Genomic DNA, 19,943 nt, shown 5'->3' with positions numbered 1-19,943 from the left:
CCCGCTTCTCCACCGTCACTCGGCCTTGAGTCGGACGGGGCAGTCTGCCGGAGGGGCGAGGGGTGCGGGCAGCACTGCGTCATCCAGGCCTCCCGTCAACGGGCCGACCACTCACTCTTGGCTCGCCTCTTATCCCTTATGTTGCCGACGCAGCCGAGGATGAGCGCAATGGGGGGGTCAAGCTGCGACGGCGGGTCTTGAGTGGCGCCAAGGCGTATGCAAGGCGGCCTCTTTGCTGCAGGTTTCGCTGTGGCAGGCGCAGGGGCCCGTTCCACGAACTCCGGCCCGCTCGCTCGGTAGCCGACCGGAAACCGTCCGTCTTGGCCTGGTTGACAGTGACAGCAGGCTCTGGGTGCGGGAACGCCGCGGCCACTCCTTGGACGGCTTGCTCCTCGATGCTGCAAACGGTCATCGTGGCCTCCGCCAGCTCCCCTCCTTGCTGGCTGCAATGCTGTCTTTTCCCTGGTTACATTTTTTATTTTTCAAATCTACCCCCGCTCGATCTTTTCCAAGAGAAAGCGCGTGCTTGCTCTGGAAGTAAAATGTGCTGAGTATCGACAGAGCGTCCCATCTATATTCAGCACAAGAAATTACTCCCTGCGCGTTGGTCAGAGTTACGTCTGCCGTGGGCGCGAGTCGTAACGAGGCGCGATGCTCGAAATCCCAAGCCTTGCCTCTCGCTGGTGGGGGAGTGCGTCCTCCTCGGGCCACGCAGCAAGGCTCGAATTGCGGTGCGCTTTGTGTAAAGTCTAGCTCCGTCATCTTTGCTTGCAGCTCTGTCGCGCATCAGCGTGTGCCCAGCGCAGCAACCGTGGCGTTGTTGCGAACTTATAGAGCAAGTTCTACCCATTCGACAACATCACCATGCACATCACTAGGCAGCGAAATGAAACAACTTGAAGAAAAAATCTTAGGGCCGCTCGCATGCTCAGCGATGCGCATGTGCGATATAGCTCGCCTGAGCGTGGCGTGACCAACCTCGAAGGACTCACGTGTGTCCTTCGCGTGGGGAAAGGATTGCGCGAGGGGCTATTGGAGTATAGGCGGCAGGGATCCAACGCGCTCACAGCAACACAAGCTGTGTAGCGCCCGCGCAGGCAGCAATACCAGCGTGCCCTTTGTGCGCCGCGGCCGCGCCGCTCGGCTCCCATAGCCTGTCGAACATTAGTCGACAAAAAATAAAAAGAAAAAGGATCCTACTGCTTTCTTCCTAAAGCTCCCTTAAGGGGGGACACCCCTCTTAAAACTTTTTTCCTTATTTATGGGTGGATCTGACTGAAACTTGCACCATTAATGTACTTTTGCATGCTGATTTCAAATATCTGATTAGTTTTCTTGTAGATGAAATAGCTTTCAAAATATTACCTAATTCATGTTCTTCGTTTGGAGGTGAGTTAATTACTAAACACTTTATGGCATGATGAGAATAGCCCTGCCAGAGTGATCTAGAAGGATCATAGAGTGCCGCTAGTCATGAATTAACGTGGTAGAAGAATTTGAACCAAAGTTACAATAAGTCAAACTTTTATGAATAAAAGCCCAGGTTGGCACCTAAGATTGATAATTAATTCTGTAAATGTTGCCGCATAATAACTGTACATATTTTTGTCCTACGGCACTGTCGAAGGTTTTCTGTTTCTAACAAGACAAGAATGAGAGCTATAGCACAAATAGACTAAGAGATATCTCTCCTCCAAAATTGCAGCACCCTCAAAATTGCAGTTTTGAGAAAACGAGGAAAAACACTTCACAGCATGTAGGTGTAAATTATGTCAATGATTGATATGTCAACAAGATCAGAAACAGGTGGAAAGTGATCTGAAGCGAAAATTAATGGCCTATGCCAATTTGAGCCAAAGTTACGCAATAGGAAACGTTTGAAAGGAAAATTCCATTTGGGTACCGAAGACAACATAACCTTCTCAGCAAATTTTCTTTTGTGGTCACTGCATTTACCTTGGTTTCATGAGACTCGCAGGATTCCCTTTCTAGAAAAAAAATTTTCAAAGCAATAGCAAGAACAGGACCAGAGATATTGATCTTTAAAAAATGCAACACTACCAAAATTGGGGGATTGTCGGAAGCACTCAAGCGTCACGGCATTTAATCAGGAAGGGCAACCCCAAAGACCTCATGCTATTAAAATGCACCAGGAGCATAGTCGGGGTGCATGCTGTCGCGGTGTTTTCTTTTTTCTGTTTTAGCAACGCCAAGCGAAGCCGCCCGCTTCTTTGCAGAACGTGCGCTACGGCGCAAGTCCTTTTCTTCAGCTCTCCTGGACCCAGTTGCTGTCACATTTGTACTGCATTCTTGCAGAATTGCTGCTGCTGTATGCTTGCAGCCGGCATTGAAGCGCAGCACAGCTTCTGCTGTGGCTGCTTCCACAGCAAACAGTGATGAGTGCCGCTCTTTGTGGATCAAGGTCCAGATGACCGAGTGGAAGCTTTCGTTCGAGTTCTGGGTCTTCCCCCGAATGCACCTCTGCAGCAGGCTCTTCTCTGATAAACGACTATAAACAGGCAAAAGAGCATCAGCCACATCTCTTGGCAGACTGTAATTGTGCTTTGGTGCAGGCTCCTCTTTTGCCTTTGCAGCGTTGTGGCGGCACCATGACTTATCACCGGTAGGACACAAACTGTGTTTGGGGCAGTCATCAGTAGATGTGATGTGGTAATATGTCGCCATCACAGCTCGCTGCATGGCATCCACATCACCTACATTTGATCGAAGCGCTCGGCCATAATATATTGCCAGCTTGTCAACTAGATCAGCTGTCAGCCTTCCTCTGCCGCCAAGACTTTGCTTCCCTGCACCCTTGTGTCTCTGCAAGAGGTTGCGCAAAGCTGCTCCCATACGCTTGTGCACGTGATTTATGCAGTCCTCTTTGACTATTTCAATGTAGCCATAGATTGCAGCATCTTTAAGAGCACTGAACGTGCGACTGTCCCCATCGCATAGCATGGTTGTGTAGCGCATTTTGTGGCGCTGCAGAGATCTTTCAAACAGAATTTTGCCAGCCTCTACCTCCATTTGACCAGCCTTGGAGTTGGTGTTTTTTTGGCACTGGTGGCGTGATTTCCAAAGTTCGTAGCCGTCAGTGTTTGGCTTAGGACCAATTTCGCAGCCCAGACAAAAGTTTGACAACACCACATAATCAAGCACGTAACCAGTGAAGAGTTCCACCACGGCACCGACGCCTATATGTGATGAGTGTCCGCGCGTCATCCATGTGCCGTCGTAGCACACGGCAATGTTCCCCCTATGCCCAAAACACAAGTCATCGTAGACCTTCGCCACTGCCTGCGCGGCTTGTGCCATAGCGGTCGTGGCGGCTCGGGTAGCAGCGGGTTGCAGTGTGTTCTTCAGATGCCGTTGAAACGTCTTGTTGTGCATCCCACGCCGCGACAACCCCATCGCCGAAAAGATATCGTTCATTGCTGTCTGGCCGTTACCGGTCGACAGCATTGCTCGACTAGCCAGAATATTCAGCTCAAAAGGATTGCACCTTTTCTCGCCGTCAATCCTCCGCGAGTTCCACTCGGCCGCAATCTCACCGCAGTTGTCGCACAGCACGATCAGTTTTACGGCGAGGCCATAGCTCCGGTCGCTGGTAATTAAACGCACGCATCCACGACACGTTTTGCACCGCACGGCATCCAGAAGGATATTCACAATGCTGAGGTCAATTACCGCATAGGAGGCCGTTCCGTCCGCATCTGACTCTGCGGACGCACCACTTGCATCGGCGAACAGCGCGGTCTTTCATGCCGTCGCCGGCGTCGATACCAGTCTATCAAGCGTAGCCTGCTCACGGGCACTCACTTGAGTTATGTCACTGTTAGTGACAGGCGCGGTATCAATACGTACACGACTGCAGTCGGCACGAAGAACGGCGCCGTTGTCCAGCGGAATCGGAGAAGCGTCGCCGCCCGCAACGTGATCGTCACACAATCCCGCAGCACTGGCACTTGCTTCTTGCACAGTATGCAACGAAGTCGCATTCTTAACGCGTTTCTTTGGTTGCTTTCGCCCGTACTTGTGCAAAGAGCGGTACTTCTTCGCGCCTGGCATGACTCTCGCGCTGCACTAGCGTGGTCGGCAGAAAGACAAAATGGCGTCACTGGGAGTCCGCATTTCAGGGCTAGCTTGCCGGAACCAACCAAACGACGCCATTTTGATCACGTGCCTTAACCGGCCAATAGTAGCGCGCGCTGCATGCTATCTTTTTGTTTGTTTTTTATGGAGAAGGCGGAGCGCACAGGGTTGCTTTCCGAAAGAAAAAATAAGCTGAAAGCGCGCACTTTCGAACGAGACCAAAATCGCCGCGGTGGAGCGCGTAGTTCTCATGCGCCGGGCGATCGAAATTGGGTGTCGTTTGTCCACAATTTAAAGGGCAGTGGGTGTGGTACTGCATTTTTTAATCGCTATAACTTCATAAATACGCGGGGTATAAGGATGAAAATTTGCGTGCAGATGCGGAATGGTGCGAGGAATACGAAAATGAAAAAATTGAAAATCCGATTTTCAGGCCGATTTTCGGTGCCAAAGAGCCGTGTCCCCCCTTAAGGCTGACTAGGCTCCCCACTGTACTGATGCAATTAAAACGGTCACCACTTAAACTCGGAGAAGCCGGGTAGGCCGCCCCTTCTCTGAGGCTGCGAGCCATCGCGACGAACTGGATGACGGGCGCGGCAGAAAGGATAGTAATAACACTTCTCATGCCATCAACGTGCGCGTGAAAAAATGCATACGCTACAACGTCTTCCATTCTCCCGTAGAGGATGGAAAGTCAAAATACTACGAGAGAATGCCCATCATGCCATCGTGCGCGTCACCCTGCTGCAGAGCGGTGGAGTCGTGTGACATCCTGCACTCGCAGAAAATTACAAGATCACAGTGGCTAGCGTCAGCTCCTGATCTCTCGCAATAGGAACAGTTAAGGTGGTTTTCCTTGCTTGGCTTGCCGTTATGCAATCACCACTGCAGTATTAGAAGAGACTGAAATGTCAGTCCTGCTCACTGTCATGGCTAGTCTATGCGTCGGCGTCGTACACACACAGACACTCAATTTGTCACACGTCTGGCCCCACGTTCGGGCGCCAAGATATGGGGGTTAATTCTCGAAAGAATGCGCCACGTGGGGGCTAGACGTTAGTCGCCTTCTAGCCCCGACGTGCCAGCCCTAGCAGACAGAGTTGTGACCCCCAACCCGCGGTGCGAGAAGTCGCCACTGCGGCAGGTTAGGGCCAGAGGGGACAAACACCGAGTTGCGCACTCGAACAAACTTTAATCTGTCCGAGTAATTATAAACGACAAATCAACAGCACACAAATACAACCGCCGTGTAGCGAGCGAACGCCACATACGGGGGTGAAATAAAAACCACCTAATAGGGAAGCGCGCCAAGGAGGTGAGAGGAAGAGTCTTCTCACCTGACATGGCTTCGCGCTCACATCCCGCTGCGGTAAGTGCCTACGGTCAGTGGGCGATTCTCGGTGACGGCGGTGGTCTCCTCGGCAGAAATCATGAACCGCGCGTGTGCGCGCTCAACCACCGAAGAACGCAAGGGAGTTGCGACAAACGCGCTCTTCCCTCGGAACGGGAGAGGAGGTCTCCCGGTTACGCTGGCAAGAAAGAGGGAAACCCGCGGCAACGTTGCCGCAGGCCCAGTAGGCGGCGGGGGGTGGCCAGCATGCCCTCTCCTCCGCCAACCTCTCTGCCAGCGCGTGTAATCACGCGTGTTAATTACGCGCAGGCGTTATAATGGAGGAAGGGGATTGTGAATCCCCACAAATTGCACAAAAGGATAAGCTAGTGGAGATACAGTTCCAGGTGCATTAGATGCACTTTGAAGGTGTTAACCTGTGTACCAAGCCAAGTACTGTATTTTCCTGTTTATAAGAGACACCTTTTTATAAGACGCATCCTTCATATTTAGAGGCTTTGAAAATAAAAAAATTGGTATATATATAAGACACACCTCAGTTTATTCAGATTAGGGCAATAGGATTTGACTATATATGATTGAACAACCATTGCTTGCTATGTGCATGAAAGAAAATTTGTTATGTGCGCTTGCAAATGATAGAAAAAAAAGAGGCAACACTTATGCATGAAAAAACTCGCTCACTGAGAGCAGGAATACTTTATCATTACTCAAAGCCTTGAAAGGTTTCATCTTGGTATGCGGTCGCCGATTTCTCGCGACAGGGATCAGGCGTCCTCTTTGCGCTCATAATAACGGCACTGATCATTGTTGCGCGTGTGCGCTCTGACACATGCAGCATGGAGAACACACACACATGCAGTAGCCACCAATCAATGTTGTATATCCTAACTAAAAAGAGAGTCGGCTCGATCTGGCTTGTGTTGGCAGCATGGAAAGGGCGAGGTGCATAACGTTGCTACCTTTGGCATTCTGCCAGTGAGACGACTGTACAATTCTAAAACACTACAATGACTGTTAATATAATCGCAGGCGCTGCTACCGTTAGCGTCTCATGACAAAGTTCTCCTATAAACATTGCACAAACCGAAAAAAAAACAAATGCGCATAAGACACACCGTTGTATAGGACGCACTATCGAAAATTTTGTGAAAAAAACTCTTCTTATACACCAGAAAATACGGTAATTTCCTTGTGGTAATTAATGAAACTTCATTGATGTGTTTTAGGTCCAAATGATTTCCTGGTTCGTACTGTCAAGATCACGGCCAATAAAAATGTCCCGTAAAGTTACGCCATTTTTCTTCCACTTGTTATGTTCTCTGGTAACACAGCTTCCCAGTTATGTACTACGTTGAAAATTTCTGTAAATTTTGGCCGTGGGTTTTGTGAACCACGCATGTGCAGGTGTGAGCAAAACCAAAACTTGGTGCTGTAGTAATGAAAATCTGAAATGTCAGCAGTCGTCTGGTGGCTCCTTTGCAATACCGTCATACAAAGGGGCGAAACATATAAAAAAAATTATAAAATGTGCTAACAAACAAGCGGGCCATTCCTGCAGGGATACAACTTGAGAATCGGTTTCTGAGGAAACGAAAGAATGCAGTAGCGGTCTTATTTTTCATTGGACACCTCAAACAAGCATAATGTAGAAGCACAGTGCCTAAGGGAAAGAGGAAGAAGTGTCCAAGAACCATGATGATGCAATGCGCTTACATACAATCTGACCGATGAACATGGTATAAGAGGCATGAACACTGGAACAGCCCACCACAGCAGCTTCCTTGCCGCAAACTGGTGCAAGGAAGCGAAGCATCAGAAAAAACAACTATAGATTCTGGTTTTACGATTACCGTCAACAGACCTGATGCGTTGCAAAGTTTCTTCTGTGGTAAGGGAAACATAAATGCCAACTGAAATCTGTCAGCACTAGAAAGCTGTGCAGACCTACCTTATGCCAAAATATGCTGATTATATGGAGTGAGATTATTAGACAAATTTGTATATCATTCAGGAGTTACATTGTACACTAGAATTGAGCGGGCTTGGTAGATAATTTTCCGAGATAATGCATATTGCCCCATATTTTTCTTAAAAACATATTAGCAAGGCTGCATAATTCAAAATGCAACAAGTAATTGGGTTTTCTAGTTCTTCTGCTGCAATATAGTCAAATCATGATATAATCAATCCCGCCAAATCACAAAAATTCTGAAATATCGTTGTAATGAAATATCTGCGATAAGAAGCCAGTGGTCAAACTTAGGTATGAAAATTACATGCCTTGGCAGTCCAGGTAGAACGAGAGGAAGAAGGTGGTTTACCCCTTTACCCTTCAGTGCTCCATCAGGCCTTGGCAGTAGGCACGTGTGTAGATGAGCAAAACCTCAAATGAATTGTTGCACTGAATTCAAAGTTGATTTAGTTGAAGCAATAAATTATTTTCTTCTGCTGTGTGCAGCAAATATGACTGCGCACTACATTACACCACTACAGCACATACACCTTCCACTTTGCGCAACACCTCATCGGGTGCGTGACTGCACCGAGCGATGAAAGTACGGACTTCGTCCGTGTGCAAAAAAGCATCAGTTTCATATGACCTCATCTTCAGTACTCCCTGAAGTTTGAAAATCTTGTTTCTGTCTTTCAGAATGATCGAAATGATAGCGGCAGTCGACAGGGCAGTGCTAGCTGTCCGCAGAGGCCAATTCGCTTTTTCCCTGCATCGATTTCTTGCAATTGAAAGCTGCGTTCCTATCTTCTTGGCAATTCGCTGGCTGCAATCATTGCCAGATCTCGCATCAACTTCGCAGTAAGATAATAAAAAAAAACAGTATACTGTCCCGCACGCATGAATGGCACGAACAACTAATCGGTGAACGACAACAATTTACACAGGAAGGAAAATGGCAGGCGGCTAGGCTTGCTGGCTACCAATGTTACTAGATTACCTGCAGTTTTCAAACTCCGCTGGGACTCCGCGGCGAAACGCTACCCCTTTCCATTCCAGCTCGCGAGGTGGCACTTTCTGTGCTGTTAGCTCGGTCGCACGAGCCTGCGCTGCCTGCGCTCCACGTTTAATGCCAATTTACGCAGATTGTTCCGCTTCAGAGGCAATATTTTCTAGAGTCTGCAGAAGCATTGCTTGTTGGTGTGCAAACAAGGTGGCATTGAAAAGGCAAGAACTATCGCATGCGACTAAGATGTGGCTGAGATGCCTGCATTTAGAGATACACGTACCACATTTTTTTTTTAGATACTGCATTTACGCTTTTTTCTCGCAAGTTTTTAAAAAACAAAAAGGTATCTACAAGGCTTTACTGTATTATATGGACACTATTCTGCCCTTGCTACCTGAATTGGACCAATGGTAGGCCCATCACCTTCTAGGCAAGCAGTTGCGCATTTGTAGAGCCGCTGCAGGTCTTTTTTATTTTTATTTGTTTTTGCTGGAACAAATCGTACTGCTGACAGATTATTAGGAAACCAGAGAAAGCATTTTTCTTACAATTTCATTACTATTACTATCGTTACTCTGACAACGCCTGCCTGCCCATTACGTGGTGCTAGCGCCACTCTCCAGGAGCCCACTACCCACTACCTACCCACCTTCGTGGGAGCTCATATATGCTCATTACTATACAGTCATAGCTGCCACATAATGTGCATGACTACCTGACATAGGTATAAAAATCCCCGCTTTAACCATGCCAACGTGACTGCATGTGTTTTGCTATGTATGTTGATCTCTCTGAATTGCTCCTCAGCATCATCCAAAAACCCTCATAAAAATCATCAGATGATTAATGCAGTCTCTTTATTTATTTCATTATGCTTTCACAGAGATGCTAATTTAGTTGGTACACGCAGACTGTTATGAGTAGGTTGTTTTGGAACTTACGAGCTGTCCAAGTTTGCTTGTCACATAAGCCAAATGAGGTCACTGTTAATGTTGCAAGAGTCTTGTCCAAATTTACCTACACAGCCAGGTATCATGGAGGAGTATATGTTACCATGCAAGCTATGGGAGGCCAGGCAGCATGGCAAGCTTTGTTGTGCTTGAAATTGCGAGGAAAGCCCTCCAGCTTCAGCTCTGATCTTCATCACGGTGCACAAAATAGGGACATTTTTTGTTGTAATGCTAAGCAATCGGCAGAATTTACAGATACTTTACTTTGTTGAATTGAAGGGGAGAAAGAAAAAATTTGTTGCACATTGAAGCTGAACGGTGTCCGGAACAGGCTGCTCCGGGTTTTTTTCCAGCATGGGAAGTTGCCACATGGCAGCAAGGAGAGTGCGTCTGCTAGGCTATGTTGTGGCTGTTGCGCCACATGGTGGAATGGAATCTCCCGGGGGGTGTATTTAAAGCATGTGGAAAATTCTCCAATGCCCAATTTCTCACTGTAAATTTATATAATTCTCCCACTGTGGCAGACTGACTTGGCAATGGATCTTCTCTTCCACAGACGTCAATGAAATCTTCCAGCAGGCCTGCAGCCTACTCCAGTCAGAAGACGAGAACCTTGCCGAGCAGTTCCGCATCACAGTTGGACCTCCGCTGTGTAAGTCACCTGTAGGGAAGTGAGCGGAGTAGAGCCTTTTGAACAAGTTGGAAATGACTGCCAGTAGACAGAACACCACATCGTTGTGTGTGTTTAGGACTGTGGCAGGGCTAAAAGAGTCTAGAGGGTTCAGGAGGGGCCGGACCAATTTGCCTAATAAGCTCCACATTTGTTGCCTCGGCCAGTCGATTGGTCACAGCGGCTGGCCAATTTACATGTCAATGTGAAAGCATTGCTGATTTGAGCTCATAGTTTTCAGCACGACGGCACATGACTAAAGAAAAGAAGGAAGAGAAGAAAGGCGAACACAGCGCTGACTGAAAGGAACGTCCTTTCAAAGCTGTTGCGGTAAATGTGTGATGAGTTTCTTTTGTTCATCTTTTTTCTTCGCTCATTGTGCGCCTGCATTGGTCTGAGTGTATCCGAGCGTAGGTGAGGTGACATTACCGGCCTCCTTGTCATTATATACAATGGCACCACAAAAAATGCAGTTTCCAAGCCATGCTCAGAAGTGTTTTGTGTTTGTAGAAAAGGGGAAAGAGGGAAGGCCTTATGACACTTTTATGGCAAGGGGAGAGTATTATTGTATGGCAGTTACATAGTACAGCTGCTATTTGTGCATAGTAGCCAAAACTCCCATGCAGGTGAAACCGTTGCTATACAAATTGTGTATGCAGGGCTGCTGGTGACATAAACAAAGATTGCTGTAAGCATCCCGTCTTCATAAAGCAATTGGAAGAGCACTATAATATAAGATTGGCACTGCCTGAAAATTTCGTTATCATGCAGTGGAAGAGTGTTCTAGACCTCGTATTTCAAAGTGGACCTGCTGTTTCTAGTGTGAACTGTGTATCGAACTACAGATCTCAAAACAGTGTTAGTTCGTCTCTATGCAAATGTAAAAAAGAAAAATTAAAATAAACAGTAATGAACCATGCACAAAGAGTGGAATCATATGCATGAGAACGTTTAATATCAAAGCAAAACGAAGCATAACAATGTGTAAAATACATGGAAAATATGACAGGGATAAGCAGTGCTATGCACCTACTTCGCATTTGATTAACTATGCAAATCGGCTGTTTTTTTTTTTTTTTTTTCACTGCATTGACTTTGTCAGCGTCTTTGCGTAGGCACGCATTTTTGTGCTCGCCGCGTTTCTGCATTTTTCTTGACTTTCAGTGGCCATATTTGATTGTTGTAACCGGTAATATAGTATGACACTATTGTAATAAGCGGTTTATTTTACCATAGAACACGTGTCAAATGTGACGGTGCAGCGGCTGCTCATTGTTATATCCGATATGTTGTTAAAACCAGTATTGCTATAAGTGGGTTTGACTGTATTACATGCGGTCAGCTCTCTTCAGTCCCAATAATGTGAAGATATCAGTGAGGTGAGACATAGGTGGACTTACTGTGGTTAGTTTGTTAGTGTATTGTGCGTTCTGTCAGCTTGGACTGTCTTTTTCTTCCCGGCAGCACAGGACAGTACTCAACCACCTCTGGCTGGCTGGGAGACAATAGGCCTGAACTACAAGGTCACATGGCCACTGCATGTGTTTTTTACACCAGCAACCTTGTCAAAGTAAGGACATTAAGAAAAAAAAAAAAAGCCATTCTAACTAGCCATGACATGGCGTGGGTCACTTTTGCATTTTTGTACAATCAGGATTTGTTGAAATTTGACAGAGCGTTGACTCGCACTGAAAACGAAAGTTTTATAAGCTATACTCTGTTTCATACATCAAGTGCAACACTGCCAAAGCTACAGCTCTTGTTTGCACTCTCCGCATCCGCAGTGAAAAATAGTGCCTGCTCTTGAAGAGAGGAAATAATAGTTATTTTGTCTGCAAGCTTAATACATCTTGCATTTGCCATCAACTTCATAAAGAGCACCTTTTTTGGGGCGAAAGGATCGGATTCGGTGAATTTGTATGTTTTTTATGTTGTTTTCGTTCGTGTCGCGCTTTCGTTGCCCCGCAACCTTGCCAGCTGTGCCACTAGATGGCGCTGGCTGTGCCCTCCGTGCTGCGCATCTCTTTTTGAGAAAATGGTTCTTCGGTGCTCATTTTTTTCTGTAAGATCCGCACTGCGAAGATGTCTAGGCATGCGAAGCAAGTTATTGCAAACGTGTATGCTCGGAATAGAGCCCGTTTCCGCAGGAACCACTCGGCCACAAAATGAGCGCGTAGTGATACGCCTCCTTTTTTTTTTTTGCGGACTACTTGCGTAGCTTTCGCTGCGTTGCACCTGATGTATGAAACGGAGTATAGATACAGGTGATAAAATAAAAGAGGGGTATTGCTGTGACATCAGGGCATACTTTTTTTTTGCATGAATGAATAAGGAGGAATATTTGAATCCATACCCAAATACCCTGTTCCAAAATGGCTAGTTTTGAAGGAAAATGAAGAGATTGGCTTAACGCGAAAAATAAAGCGAAGTTACGATGTCTGATGTCATCAGCTGCACAAGTTTTCATCATAGTGTCAGGAAAAAAAGAACATCTCAACTTTAACAATAAATTTACGGGAAATGACGGCATATTTTTCTGTTGGATAAATGCCAACAGAGTTACAAAATATGTAGCTAGCAGGCTTTAATGAGAACTGACATCCCCTCTTTAATGCCTTCGGGCCCTGAGGGTATATGAATAAATAAATAAATAGATGGTAACCTGCTTGGTGTCCCTGGACGACTGTGATTTATATTGAGTCACTACTGCACTCTGGCCCAAAAGGGCTCATTCCTGCCCTGTAGAATGGTACTACTCTTCAGTACATATACATTCTGTACCAACATTCCTCTCTCAGAAGAGATAATCACATTGTTCGTGTGGCCTTTCCCGTTCTCTTAAAGGGCCACTGTCCAGGGAAGGCCCTTTTAAGCAAAGGAGCCCAGTGTTTCGATCAGGTACCGGAGATAGTCTGTGCAAAATGCTACAGTGACGCGCGTGCCGCAAAGCATCGAAAATACAATTCAAAGCTCTCTCATGCTCTCCTCCGGGAAGCCAGTTTCCCCGTTTCCTGCGCTGGCCCGACGGGCCACAGCAATGACGTACGTACCGCGAACGATGTCCATTGGTCCGTCTCGCTGACTGACGGGAGAAGGATGGGTGTCTACCGCTCGCAGCGCTCTTTTCCCTCGCCACGGCCAGTCTGAGTCCAGCGGTGCGCGCTCCCTCTGCCGTTTTTTTTTTTCTTTTTTTTTTTTTTTTTTTTTTTTTTTTCCGCGCTCGCGGAGAGCCACGCCCCACCTCCCGCCAAAAGCGGAGGAGGAAGGGGAATTTGTATTGCAGAGGCTAGACGACCTCGGGCAGGAGAGTGAAAAACCTTTGCGAGGGAACGGAAGGAGAGAGGCATGACAGAATCGGGTGATTGTGGTGGCTGTAACTGCGTTATTAGTTACTCTTTTCAAAAACATTTTGCGGCCTTGTGTTCTAGGGGCGAAGTCTCACAGTCACCGGGGAAGAAAATATTTTCGGCTGGAGGGTGGACAGTGGGTCTTTTGGGCTTCTGCTGTCAGCATCTGCCAACTTGTCCAGATCTCCGTGTTTGTGAAGTTGTGCACTGTTTTTTTCCTGTGCCTTTTCCACTGCTTGTGCAGCTGGCTGCACCACTCATGATTTCAGTGTTTCATCTCCTTCACCTTCCAGGTACTCCCGTCTGTTCCGACTCTTGTTTGGAGTACAGCGAGCACAGACATTCCTCCAGGAGTGTTGGCTTCTTCAGTGCAAAGTTGCGCGCACGGGGCCCCTGCAGAACTGCCCCCTGATGCGGCGCATGATGAAGCTGCGTTCAGAGATGGCGCACTTGCTGGACAGCCTCCAGTACTACCTGCAGGTCGTACAAGCATGTCCAAGTAGATGCATGTAATCATGTCTTCTGGTTTTGTCATTACTACCTGCAGGTCGTAGTCCTCTCCGTTCTGTTTGCCCATACATTGATGGCCACTCTCAATGGCTTCCTGTCTGTCGAACTGCTTTTCATAACTCTGTATTTTATTTATGCTTACTACCCATTCTGTCCTATTTGCGCTTTGACGCCTGTGGACAAGCTTTAAACGCAGATGTCAAAAATGCCACACTGTGCATGACGGGGAAAAAAAATCAGATGCGTGGACAGACCCAAGTGTCAAAGTATATCAACTTCTAAAAATGAACCTTTTGAGATACAAAAAGGGCTCTAGGGGAATAGTAATAGAAATGTTGACGACAACAGAAGACAGGTGAACCGTAGTAAGCTGTTTAACTAAATTATAACAGTTTACTGTTTGTCTGTTACAGTTAGGTGCCTGTTTTTAGGCTTGTAGCTGCTTGTTAGTGACAGCCAGATTATCTGCTTTTAGTATTGAGTGATTCTATCCAGTGCTGCTCCTGCTTGCTCCCCTATGTGGGCAGGACTGAGAAGGCCACATGACACATGTGTCCTTAGCGGAGTGCGACTACATGCACTCGACAGTCTCAGCACCCAGGATGTCAGGATATTTAAATCCTAAATACTGGTATGGCTACTACTAATGGCGAGCTACAAATCTCTGATTATGTCCGAACTGTAGTACAGTAGCTAAAATATGAAATATTAAATATTTAACAGCGTAGCACTGCTTGCTAGACATTGCTGGGCATTTCTTTGCATCAGAGCTGCAGTGGATGGTGCTTTGGAGCTAGCCACTGCCTGTCTAATCATGTTACCAGTATACTAGAATATTTCCGCTACGGTGGCTCAGTGGTTAAGGTGATCGACTGCTGAACCTCGTGACACGGGTTCAATCCCAGCCGCAGTGGCCATGTTTTTATGGGAGCAAAAAGGCACTATATCCAGGTTTTCGTTATTTGCAGTTTTCGTGCCAAGACACGGAATGGCAATGCAGAATGGAAACCAGATAAAGAATTCAGTGTAAACCACCCTGATTATGTTTACACAGAGTAAATCCCCATTATTCGAATTTATAAAAGCGGTGAAATGTTTTGTGATCACGCTGAGGGTGCGGCGTGACTTCAGCAGCGGCCTCTGCTGCAGCTGCCACAAAGAAGAGAGAGTGGGGCGACGGTGGCCAGACTGGGGAGAGCGCACGCAGTCGCGCCGCCACTTCTGGGCGAGGAGGCACCTGCATCTTCACGCATGTTCCCGCTCGCCTGCCACAGTACCTTTGGTGTTAAAATGAGCAGTGACCACACGTCAGAAGCCTGATGTGGAGGCTTAGCCAAATTACGGTGAATGAAACAACCGACCTATGGCATTTCTATTTGTGGGCAAGTTTGGTTTTTGGGTTTAACGTTCCAAAGCGACTAAGGCTGTGAGAGACTCCGTAATGGAGGGCTCCGGAAATTTCGACCACCTGGGGTTCTTTCATATGCAGTGATGAGAAAGGGTAGCAAATTAATCAGTGCCTTTCAGAAGGGGAAAAATATGAAAGCTTGTAATTTAATCAGTTCTTACTTAATCAGTGTGCTTCTGCAAATTTGTTATGCTAAATTGAAGTGACATATGAAATGTTTTGGCTATTCATGAATTGACCAGTGTGCTTACTTCATTTATGAGTATTGGTATTCTGAAGTCCCAAGCCACTATACTACGCTGCTGCTGTAAAATCTTGATTGTGTGCTGACATTGTATCGGCATATATTGTGACCAGTTTTCTTAAGGAAGCACATTTGAGCTTCATTTGTCGAAATCTTTTTGTATACAGTTAGTTCCTACGGAATTGTAAGGAATATTTTTGCATAAAATATAAAGGGGTTTTAGCATTGAGCACATGGCTCTGCTACCTTGTATGTCTGTTTTTATTTAGTGAGCAAAAACAAAAACTCTTAAATGGCTTTACTGAGTGTATCATTCCAGGAACCGTTGTTCAGAAATGAACTCATTAACAGGTGAGGTAATACGAGTGAATTGGTATTGGTTGGCTGGTTATATCAGCAGAGCTACATGTGAAATGAATACCATGTGGGTTACGAGCCGTTTCCGTACCATCTCTCTTTTCTTTTTTCCCATGCAGGTGGATGTAATAGAGAGCCAGTTGAGCCGTCTGCTTTCACGAGTGAAGGAAACGCGAGACTTTGAAGCCATCCAACATGTGCACAACAGCTACCTCGCTTCTCTGCTCACTGATAGCATGCTAATGCTACAGCCTGTAAGTAGAATAGCACCCATCCTAGGATTGCAGAATTTTTCCATTTTACTCAACTCATATTTTTGTATTGTACCACTGCTTATATGCAAGCTGTATGACGCAAACTTTCAAAAACATTATACAAGTTAAATCCAAAGTCTACAAAAATATATTGACACCATTTGCATAGAGTGAGTAAGACAGAGCTGGAGGTACTCGGCTGTTTAAGCCATGTTTATAGCCCTTTTGTGCAGTTTACTACGAAGATGCACGAAATAAACAATTTCAATAAAATGTGCTCTTGTCACTATGTCCAGTCTGGACTTCTAGATGTCTTGCGTTGGAAAATGCATTGAGCACTTTGAAGTTTTAATACTAGGGGTGGCCCGCCGAGCGCGGTAATTAGGGCGCTCGACTGCTGTGCCCAAAGACTGTGTCAGCCGCTTTTCGATGCAGGCAAAAAAAAAGCAAGACGCCCTGTGCTGTGCAATGTCAGTGCACGTTAAAGAACCACAGGTGGTGGAAATTTCCAGAGCCCTCCAGTAAGGCACTTCTTATAGCCCAAGTCACTTCAGGGCATCAAACCCCACAAACCGTCCAATACTAGGGATGTGCGAATATTGAAATTTTTCAAATATGAATCGAACACGAATGTGGAGAAAAAAAAAAATTGCCTTCGAATATCGAATATCTGACAGTGAAAAAAAACGTAATTAAAAAATTGCAAACACTTCATTCTTGTTTATTTCAGAAATCGCATGGTATTTCCAAATAAAAATAAACCATAATTGCGCAGAAGTGTACACCCTACTGAAAAGTCTAGTATAAACTTTATGCAGGATCCGTTATACTGGTTGTTTGTACTGGAAGTACTTGCGTGAAACTCGGTGGAGCTGCCATATTGTCGAATATAGTAACTCTCTTTAATTCGGCCTGCAAAGGACCACAAAAAATGTTTGAATTGAACGAAAACTCAAATTATCGAATGAGCCAGAAAAAAGCACTGCCAAAAGTTGTTTATGCCACAAGTTTTTTCTGGTGAACACCTGCATGATGGGTGTCTGCATTTAAACTGAAACCCGAGCGAGAATGACATTTTTTCCGGTTTCATCAAGCTCTTCTCTTTGTGCGCACTGTCAGGATGGCCCTCTTCACAAAACGACCCCATCGTGTTTTGAGGATGCTTCACTGCCTAATACCCAGAAATGTGGCGCAACTGTGGTACCACGCAGCACCAACTCGCTCCTCAAGCTGTTATTTTGAGATATCTTCACTGCCTAGTCACGCGGTCCAGCATTGCGGTGAAGCGCGCAGTTCAGTGAAACTGTTGTGAATTCGAAAATTTTCAGCGTAGGGTATTCAGTAATTTCAAATATACTCGAAAAATTCCTAATGTCAGTTTTTTGTATGTGAATATGAATCGAATAACAAACATATTCAATTCGTATATGAAATCTCAAACATTTGCACACCCCTACCCAATTACTCATTGCTATATTTTGTGTCAAACATTGAGTGTTAACACATACTTGTCATGCTGCTTTTAGGTGCTTGAATGCTTCAGGGCCATTCTGGGAATGAGCCAATCTTTCCATGCCATCTTTCCTACGTCTAAGGCGCCGCTCACACAGAGACAGTTCTCACAGTTTGAAGCCATTGAAAAGGTAACATACTTGTTTACAAACCAGGGTGTAGTATAGCTTATGGTCATCATTGCACATGTCCAGCTCCTCACACCAGCGCATAAAATGTATATATCGCTTTTTTCGTTTGCTTTTCACTTGTGAAAAAATTTTGTAATGTGTTGCCACATTTGCACTCTCCAAAGCTGATGTCATTGGCCAAACTGTTGCAGGCAAATTTTTTGGAGCATTTTACTCCAAAAGTGCGCCAACGGTGGTTAGCAGGGCGCTTCACATGGCATTGTTGGGTTGCCATTTCTAACTGTTTATTTTGCGTCGGAGCACTGCACTGACATTCTGTTGTGGTTGTCGTGTATTATCAGGGAAGCATACAGACTTGGCACTGCAATTTTGTACCAACACCAAGAAGTGCTTAAACGAGGGTATACAGCTCACTCCCGCAAAGAAATTGTCACAGCATTATTCTTGCCTGCACATTTTCCTTCTACCTCCTAGCCGTGGTGTTGCTTTCGTAAGGTACATATTTTCACACTTAGATTTCTTTTTGTGCTCAATTTTTTTAATGTACAGTCAGTGTGTATGACAACTTAAGAGACAAATCAACACTGTGCCAACCTTCAAGAAAATTGACTAGTTTTCCATCACTGCAGCCCCACCTCTCCACCTTATCCATTCGGCCCTGTAATCAAATTTAAACTTAACCTTTATATAATGGCTAGGGCATATCTGTACTGTTATTAGGCCATACCTTTATGTCCCAAGTGCCCAGAATACTACAGCAACCTCTCTCTGTCTGTCTGTTGGAATGCCCGTGAGCCGTACAATCACCACATTACCCCACCCAAGCCCTAGACCATGGAGTGGCTGACTCATCTCGGACCAGCTGCAAGACCAGCTGGCCTTTATACAGCAAGCCCGCTGCCAAGGCTAAAAAAGCAAAACAATATTGGCTTGTGAAGTTGGGGCGAAACGACCCTTTGTTACCATAGAATTATAGACCATGTGCCACTGAAGTGTTGCATGCTTGGGTGTAGCTTTGAGCAGCTGTTGGATAGAGCCCAGCATAGTTATGATCCTCGTGTGATGCTTCTTGCAGGACTTTCAATGCCAGAAGCAGCTGCTCCTCAAGGTGCTCTCTTCACTGCACAACAAGCTTTCTGAAGCACAGCCCTCACAGCTGCTGCTGCGCCTCGACAGTGGATGCCATTCTACCGGTGTTGCAAGCTTGGCGTGACTCTCTCACTTAATCTGGTGTGGAATCGAACTTCCCTCGTGCAGAAGCGCCCCATGCTCGATAGTTTGTTTTTTTGTGTATGTGTGTGTTTAATTTTGTTGTATAAAGACAACTCCCACATGCTCTGCAAAAATGCTGTTTAGGTCTTTCTTTTTATTACTTAAAGCAAAATGAGTGAACTGCAGCATTTATCAAACTTCTTTAGGAAATTTGAAATGCTTTTTGTGTTCATCAGCAACAGTGTTAAACAACAATTCGGCTCTTTTTCCCACTAGGTAACATAGGGTTGCATATTGTGCTTTGTATTAGTTCGTCCATGTTTGTGATGTTATGACAAACGGCCCATTGTAAATAGCTCGGTCTGTGCACATTGCTGCAATGTGTGAAAGCTGACACTGTATGGATGAAAAGGAAAGAACATAAACCAAAGGTCTACCTGTGAAAATGCTTTCCAGCTCTCTGTTGCATCAAGAGGAAGCATGGCATTACTATGTCCCTCTTTATTGGTGTTGATCAATGTGAAATAATAGTGTAATCATGGAGATATTGGTTAGAAAGTAGAAGGAAAAACAACCACATGCCGCCAGTGAGATTCGAACCCAAGACCTCCCAGTTTCTCACTGGTGCTCTATCGACTGACCTGCACTGATGGCTGCTCAGCCCACTACTTCTTTAGGTATTTGTTGCATGTAACCTATCCTCGAGATCATTCGTCATCACTACCCTTGTCCATAGCTGCGGACGTTTGAATGTCCAGTGTTACCGGGAGCGTCACCTGGAACGTGATCAAACGAAAGAGGGCGGAAGCTGTGCAATAATGCTGTTACGATATCTACGACATCAAGGTTACATCAAACTACCACATTTTAAATCCTCTGCAAACAAATGTAGGGCAAATAAGGGATTCATTATGGTATGTATAAAAGATGCCAGAAACC

At 45.8% G+C, this 19,943-nt stretch overlaps 1 protein-coding gene across 2 annotated transcripts in view; it reads left to right on the top strand.

Annotated features, from left to right (window-relative positions):
* LOC146198928 (gamma-tubulin complex component 4-like) overlaps positions 1–19,345 on the top strand; it is a 28,906-nt gene extending 9,561 nt beyond the window's left edge. The window contains exons 9-14 of one of the 2 annotated variants that reach the window (XM_084594406.1): positions 9,916–10,011; positions 11,494–11,599; positions 13,670–13,856; positions 16,015–16,149; positions 17,676–17,792; positions 18,868–19,345. In XM_084594406.1, coding sequence (XP_084450532.1) covers positions 9,916–10,011; positions 11,494–11,599; positions 13,670–13,856; positions 16,015–16,149; positions 17,676–17,792; positions 18,868–19,005 — 779 coding nt within the window. In that variant the 3' untranslated portion in view covers positions 19,006–19,345. Of the gene's footprint in view, positions 1–9,915; positions 10,012–11,493; positions 11,600–13,669; positions 13,886–16,014; positions 16,150–17,675; positions 17,793–18,867 lie in introns of those variants that run through there. The other variant, XR_014705023.1, reaches the window with a different exon arrangement.
* Positions 19,346–19,943: the final 598 nt, after the last annotated feature.

The sequence above is a fragment of the Amblyomma maculatum genome, chromosome 2 (genome assembly GCF_055883805.1).
Source record: "Amblyomma maculatum isolate TAMU_Amacu chromosome 2, ASM5588380v1, whole genome shotgun sequence".
Classification (NCBI taxonomy): domain Eukaryota; kingdom Metazoa; phylum Arthropoda; class Arachnida; order Ixodida; family Ixodidae; genus Amblyomma; species Amblyomma maculatum.
The sequence above is the reverse complement of the archived record's forward strand: the minus strand, read 5'-3'. Positions and strand labels throughout refer to the sequence as shown.